Source organism: Eimeria necatrix, genomic scaffold, assembly GCF_000499385.1.
Source record: "Eimeria necatrix Houghton genomic scaffold, Enh_scaff1550, whole genome shotgun sequence".
NCBI classification, from domain to species: Eukaryota; Apicomplexa; class Conoidasida; order Eucoccidiorida; family Eimeriidae; genus Eimeria; species Eimeria necatrix.
In genome coordinates this window covers 1-6,685 of record NW_013652255.1, presented here as the reverse complement: position 1 = coordinate 6,685, position 6,685 = coordinate 1, and the positions used below count along the sequence as shown (strand labels likewise).

At 59.3% G+C, this 6,685-nt stretch overlaps 3 protein-coding genes across 3 annotated transcripts; 2 read left to right on the top strand and 1 right to left on the bottom strand.

Moving 5' to 3' along the window:
• Positions 1-22: 22 nt before the first annotated feature.
• On the top strand, positions 23-597 carry ENH_00017020 (hypothetical protein; the record flags this gene model as incomplete). The annotated part of the gene is made up of 2 exons (XM_013579244.1): positions 23-394; positions 460-597. Coding segments are annotated over 2 exons (510 nt in total), but the record flags the coding sequence as incomplete, so codon positions are not given.
• A 110-nt stretch (positions 598-707) lies between these two features.
• ENH_00017010 (hypothetical protein) lies at positions 708-1,793 on the bottom strand (the record flags this gene model as incomplete). Its single annotated transcript, XM_013579243.1, has 1 exon — positions 708-1,793. The coding sequence occupies one exon, from the start codon at positions 1,791-1,793 to the stop codon at positions 708-710; it is 1,086 nt and encodes a 361-aa protein (XP_013434697.1).
• Positions 1,794-3,345: 1,552 nt separating this feature from the next.
• Positions 3,346-6,627, top strand: ENH_00017000 (hypothetical protein; the record flags this gene model as incomplete). Its single annotated transcript, XM_013579242.1, has 4 exons — positions 3,346-3,652; positions 3,860-4,350; positions 4,529-5,233; positions 5,314-6,627. The coding sequence occupies 4 exons, from the start codon at positions 3,346-3,348 to the stop codon at positions 6,625-6,627; spliced, it is 2,817 nt and encodes a 938-aa protein (XP_013434696.1).
• Positions 6,628-6,685: the final 58 nt, after the last annotated feature.

Here is a 6,685-nt window from a genome sequence, read left to right as displayed (position 1 = left end):
GGTGCGCGGCGGGCAGGTGCAGCAGCAGCAGCCTCCTGCGGGTCTCTTTGCGCCGGACGAGAGGGGGGTCAGGGCGTTGGGTTTGCTGCTGCAGCAGCAGCAGCAGCAGCAGCAGCGTTATGGCGCGGCCTCGCTGCCTTTGGATTCGCAGCAGCAGCAGCGGCTGCTGGACGCGGCGGCTGCTGCTGCTGCTGCTGCTGCGGCGCACACTCCCGGCGCGACGCCAGCGAGAGCAGCAGCAGCGGCGCTGCAGCAGCAGCAGCAGCAGCCCTTCCTCGATGTGGTTCCGCGGATGGAGACCGCAGCAGCAGCAGCTGCTGCTGCTGCAAGAAGGGGCGGAGCAGCAGCAGCAGCAGCAGCCGAGTCCTTCGCCCCTGTCGCCTCCAGCTCCCACGTACGACCAGCTGCTGCTGCTGCTCCCTTGCTGCCTTGCTGCTGCTGCTGCTGCTGCTGCTGCAGGGGAGAGAGCGTTTGTGCGTGGGTGGCGTGCGCAGGGCCCGGGGTGGAACAGCAGCAGCAGCAGCAGCAGCAGCAGCAGCTGCTTCGGCGTGGGGGAGGGCGAGGGCCAGCTGCTGCAGTCGCTGCAGAGCTGCGTAGTGGTGTCTCCTTCTGTGGCTCTTTTTGCTTTGCAGCCTTCCTTAAAAGCTGTTGACCCTCTTGCTGTCGAAAGGGCCATTCGAGACATCATTTCTGCTGTCGTCGAACGCTCAGGTGCTGCTGCTGCTGCTGCTGCTGCTGCTGCTGTAGTCTTGCTGCTGCTGCTGCTGCTGCTGCTGCTGCTGTAGTCTTGCTGCTGCTGCTGCTGCTGCTGCTGCTGCACCCCTGCTGCTGCTGCTGCTGTATCCTTGCTGCTGCTGCTGCTGCAGCAGCAGCAGCAGCAGCAGCACCCCTGCTGCTGCAGCAGCAGCAGCAGCACCGCCGCTGCATCCCCCTGCTGCTGCTGCTGCTGCTGCTGCAGTGTCGATATCTTGCGTGGCGACTCGGGAGTTGGTGACGAAGGACTTTTGTTTGGAACGCGAAGAAGCTCTCGTGAAAAGAGCAGCACATTTGATGGTGGCGTCGCTCGCGGGATCGCTCGCGCTCGTCACCTGCAGGGAGCCGCTCCGCGTGGCGCTCACGCAGCACTTGCGGCAGCTGCTGCAGCCCACAGCCAATAAGGATGACGCCGACCAGGTCTGCTGCTGCTGCTGCTGCTGCTGCTGCTGCTGCTGCTGATGGTGGTGGTGATGCTGCTGCTGCGGCTGCTGCTGCTGGTGGTGGTGATGGTGGTGGTGGACACTTCCCCTGCTGCTGATGATGATGGTGATGATGGTAGTGATGGTGATGATGGTGATGATGGACACTTCCCCTGCTGCTGCTGCTGCTGCTGCTGCTGCTGCTGCTGCTGCTGCTGCTGCTGATGGTGGTGGACACTTCCCCTGCTGCTGCTGCTGCTGCTGCTGATGATGATGATGATGGACACTTCCCCTGCTGCTGCTGCTGCTGCTGCGGATGATGGACCCTTCCCCTGCTGCTGCTGCTGCTGCTGCGGGTGGTGGTGATGGTGCTGGTGATGATGCTGATGGACCCTGCTGCTGCTGCTGCTGCTGCTGCTGATGGACCCTTCCCCTGCTGCTTCTGCTGCTGCTGCTGATGCTGATGGACCCTTCCCCTGCTGCTGCTGCTGCTGATGGACCCTTCCCCTGCTGCTGCTGCTGCTGCTGCTGCATTGGTGTTGCTGCTGCTGCTCCATCTCCCCGAAGCGGGCACCCCTCGAAGGGCGCAATCCGACTCAAATTCTTTGCGTTTTCCATTTTTCTCGAATTTATTTCTTTTCTCGAATTTATTTCTTTTTTCGAATTTATTTCTTTTTTTCTTGAATTCATTTCCTTCTTCTCGAACTTATTTCTTTTTCTCGAATTCATTTCGTTTTTCTCGAATTTATTTCCTTTTTCTCGAATTTATTTCCTGTTTTTTCGAATTAATTTCCTTTTTCTCGAATTCATTTCTTTTTTAGTCGAATTGAGTTCCTTTTTTCTCGAATTTATTCATTTTCAGTCGAATTTGGTTCATTTATTTATTTCTTTTTTAGTCGAATTTGATTCATTTTGGGTCGAATTTGACTCTTTTTTACTCGAATTCAGTTCCTTTTTTCTCGAATTCATCTCCTTTTCTCGAATTTATTTCCTTTTCTCGAATTTATTCCATTTCAGTCGAATCTGGTCCATGTTTTGTCGAATTCCGTTCCTTTTTTCTCAAATTTATTTCCTTTTTTCTCGAGTTTCTTTCCCTTTTCTCGAATTCATTCCCTTTTTCTCGAATTCCTTCCATCTCCGTGGAATTCCGTCCATTTTTCCTCAAACTTCCTCCATTCCCGTCGACCTCCTTCCCTTTTTTCCCGAACTCCTTCCATTTTTTCCCGAATTCCTTCCATTTTTTCCCGAATTTCTTCCATTTTTTCTCGAATTAATTCCATTTTTCCCGAATTAATTCCACTTCCTCTCCAACCCCCCGTCGATCTTGTTTTTCCCTCTTTCCGCAGGTCCTGGTGGAGCAGGTGGTGCAAATAGTGGGCGCGGACAACTTGGACTTGGGCTGTGCAGTAATAGAACAAGCAGTGGTTGAAAAAGTGCTGCGCGAAGTCGAAGTCGCGTTGGCCCCGGCGTTGGCCGCGCGGCGGCAGGCGCGAGAGCGGGGGTTGCCGTTTGTGGACGCGGTGTATCTACAGCGCAGCGCGTGGCCGCTGGCGCTGCCGGAGCCGCTGAAGGTGCGGCCGGCGTTGTGTGCGCGGCAGCTGCAGGTCTACAAGGACTTCATGGCCCTTGGCACGCTGCGCAAGATGCAGCAGCAGCAGCAGAAGCAGCAGCAACAGCTCCTGATGCAGCAGAGAGCCGCGGGGTACAGCAACGCCCCCTGCACGACGCCCCCAAGCGCAGCGAGTCCGCCCGCGACGGCAGCTGCTGCTGCGGCGGCAGCAGGCGGCGCGCCAGCTGCTGCTGCTGCTGCTGCTGCAGCAGCAGCAGCAGCAGCAGCAGCAACGGGAGTCCGCGAGCCGCTCCCCATCCCCCCCGTCGGCTCGCTCAGCAGCGCCGATGTGCTGCAGCGCTTCGAAGAGTCGCTGCTGCTGCTCAAGGAAGAAGTTGCTGCCATCTTCTTGTGCCCCCCAGTCATGCCTTCGTCGCCTAACACCGAACGCGTAATTTGCTGCTGCTGCTACTGCTGCTGCTGCTGCTGCTTTTGCTGCTGCTGCTGCTGCTGCTGTTGCTGCTGCTGCTGTTGCTGCTGCTGCTGCTGCTTGTGTTGCTGCTGTTGCTGCTGTTGCTGCTGTTGCTGCTGTTGCTGCTGCGCAGTAGCAGCAGCGGGGGAATGGGACGTGGACTGTGTGTGCTGCTGCTGCTGCTGCTGCAGTTCAGCTGGCCGGCGGGCTGCCGCGCTGCTGCTGCGCCTGTGCCCGCCTGCTGCACCACTGCGCTGCTAGTTGCTGCCAGCCTCCCCTCCGACGCAGAACTCTTTTTGCTGCTGCGCTCCTGCCTGGCAATAGCAGCAGCAGCAGCAGCACCAAGAGAAGCTGCTGCTCTCCTCACCCACGCAGTCCTCAAGACTATGCTGGCAGCAGCAGCAGCGCCGCAGGCCCGGCCCGCCCACTCTTCCATTCGCGGCGTCGACAGACTCGGTAAGTTTCATTTTATTAATTATTTATTTAAATTAATTAAATTAAATTAATTAATTAAATTCATTTAATTTAATTAATTCATTTGCTGCTTCATTTGCTGTCGGGGGATGCCCGGCGCTGCTAGACGCGCCGCCTTTGCTGCGAACGCCCCATCACCATCTGCTGCTGCTGCTGCTGCTGCTGCTGCTGCTGCTGCTGCTGCTGCAGCACTTTACTTGGAGGTGTACGGGGCGCTGCTGGAGGGCCTGCTGCCGTTCGGGCCGCAGGTAAGGACTTTGTGCACGGAGGTGTTCTCTCTGACGTGCACGACAGCGGAAGCAGCAGCAGCAGCAGCAGCAGCAGCAGCAGCGCCAGCAGCAGCAGCAGCAGCAGCAGGCGGTGCAGGGGCCGCGCCCAGCAGCAACAGCCGCCGCAGCAGCGTTTCTGTTGCTGCTGCTCTCATTCGCTACAAGCTGGTGCTGCCTTCCGAAGCAGATTTGCTGCTGAGCCAGGAGATCAGCAGCAGCGAAAGACATGTTGCTGCTTTTGAGTTTGCTGCTGCGCTGCTGCGGCTGCTGCAAGAGCAGCACTGCTGCACCCGCACCGAATGGCCACTAACCCTAGCAGCAATTGCTGCTGCTCGAATCAGCAGCGAGCAGCAGCACCTCGAGGAAACCCGGAAGAGACTCATGGAGGGCTTCAAGACAGACAACACCCCAGTATGCTGCTGCTGCTGCTGCTGCTGCTGCTGCTGTGGCTGTTGCTGTCTGCGGTGTTGCTGCTGCTGTCTTGCTGCTGACGCTGTGCTGTGGAAATGTCTTGCTGCTGCTGCTGCTGCTGCAGCTGATGGTCATTTGCATTGTTTTGGTGCTGCTTGTGGGGTTGCTGCTGCTGCAGGAGGAGCCTTTGGTGTACAGTCTGCTGACGCTGATACAGCAGCACCAGCAGCAGCAGCAGCAGCAGCAGCAGCAGCAGCCGGTGGTGCGTCAGCTGGCGTGTCTGCCGCGTGTATCACCGCAGCAGCAGCAGCTGGTGGAGCGGGTGTTTCGGGACTGGCTGCTGCTGTGTGCTGCGACGTCGGGGGGCGGTGCAGCAGCAGCAGCAGCAGCAGCAGCAGCAGCAGAACGCAGCTTCATTGTGCGGGCGACTTTCTTCCAAAGAGTTTCTCACCAGGGGCTGCTGCGGATGGACAGCCACACGGACCGTTTCTTTGCAGTGTCTTTGAAGCTGGCAGTTGCTGCTGCTGCTCCTCCGCTGCAGCCGCCGCCTCCGCGCGCAGCAGCAGCAGCAGCAGCAGCAGCGGGAGCCGCAGCAGCAGCAGCAGCAGCAGGGTCCGGGGGAGGCGGCGAGGGCGCGTCCGCTGCAGCGGGGGAGGCCAGCAGCTCTTCGTCCGCTGCAGCGTCGCCAGCAGCAGCAGCAGCAGCAGCAGCAGCAGCAGCAGCAGCAGCAGCAGCGCGGGGCCCCGCAGCGCAGCCCGCAGAAGTCAGCGACTTGGGGGTTTTTAGTGTCGACGGATTCGTTAAAATGGTTGTCGGAATGATGAGTCTTGTCGATCCAAATCAAATCTCTCCAGTGACGATTCTGCAGCGAGCAACAGCAATAGTTTGCAGGGCCATTCACGAGGAGGCCGAGCTGCTGCTGCTGGTCCCGCAGCAGCAGCAGCAGCAGCAGGTGCGTTTCAGCAGCGGGCGTACTACCGGCTGTTTCTGCTGCTGATAAAAGAACTGGTGGTGGACTTGGAAGCAAGGGGACAGGAGAAGCAAGCTTTGGGGTGTCTGCAAACCCTAGGAGAGCGTTTGCTGCTGCTGTCTCCTTTAAGAGTTCCGAGTTTCGCCTTCGCGTGGCTGGACCTTGTGGGGCACCATTTGCTGCTGCCGCGGCTGGCGCGCTGCAGCAAGTTGTGGGGTTTGCTGCAGCGGCTGCTGCAGGAGCTGTTTGGCTTCCTGCGGCCCTTCATGCTGCTGCAGCAGCAGCTGCTGACCCCTGCAGCAAGACTCCTCTACCGCGGCGCGCTGCGGCTGCTGCTCGTGCTGCTGCACGACGCCCCCGAGTTCCTCGGAGACTGCAGCAGCAGCATTTGCTGCTCGCTGCCCCCCACTTGCGTGCAGCTGCGGAACTTAGTGCTGTCGGCTTTTCCGCGAGCGATGAGACTTCCAGATCCTTTTTCTGCTTCTTTAAAAGTTGATTTGCTGCCAGAAGTCCGAGACACTCCTGCTGTTTTGTCTCCTTATTTGCTGCTGCTGCACTCGCGGGGGTTGAAGCAGCTGCTGGACGCCTACTTCGCGCGGCGGGACCCCGCGCTGCTGCCGCAGCTGCTGCCCAAGTTGCTGCTGCAGCGCCCCCAGCAGCAGCAGCAGCAGCAGCAGCAGCAGCAGCAGCAGCAGCCTGCTGCTGCTGCTGCGGCAGCCAACACCAAGTACGACACCGCGCTCATCAACGCCTTCCTCCTCTACCTCGGCAACCACGGCCAGCAGCCCAGGCCCCTCGCCCCCCACCCCCCGCAGCAGCAGCAGCAGCAGCAGCAGCAGCAGCAGCAGCAGCAGCAGCAGCAGCAGGAAGAGGGCGGCGGCGCCCCGCTGGTCTCCAGCGAGCGCGAAGCCCCCCCCGCGCCGGGCCTGCCCGGCTCCCGCGTCTCCTCCCCCGCCCCCGCAGCAGCAGCAGCAGCAGCAGCAGCAGCAGCAGCGCCCGCAGCAGCAGCAGCAGCAGCAGCAGAAGTTGCTGCCTTCGTGTTCGGGGCCAGCGACGCAGAGGCCAGGCACTTGCTGCTGTCCGGAGTGGCCAACCACCTGCGCTACCCAAACTCCCACACTTTCTTTTTTTCTTGTTTGCTGCTGCGACTTTTCGCGGAAGCAAAAGAAGAATTCGCCAAAGAACAAATCACCAGAGTGCTGCTGGAAAGGCTCATTGTCCACAGGCCACACCCCTGGGGGCTGCTTATTACCTTCATCGAACTCATCAAAAACCAGAGGTGCGAGGGTTTAGGGTTTAGGGTTTAGGGTTTAGGGTTTAGGGTTTGGGGTTTGGGGGGTGGAGGGGGGTTTAGGGGGGTTTGGC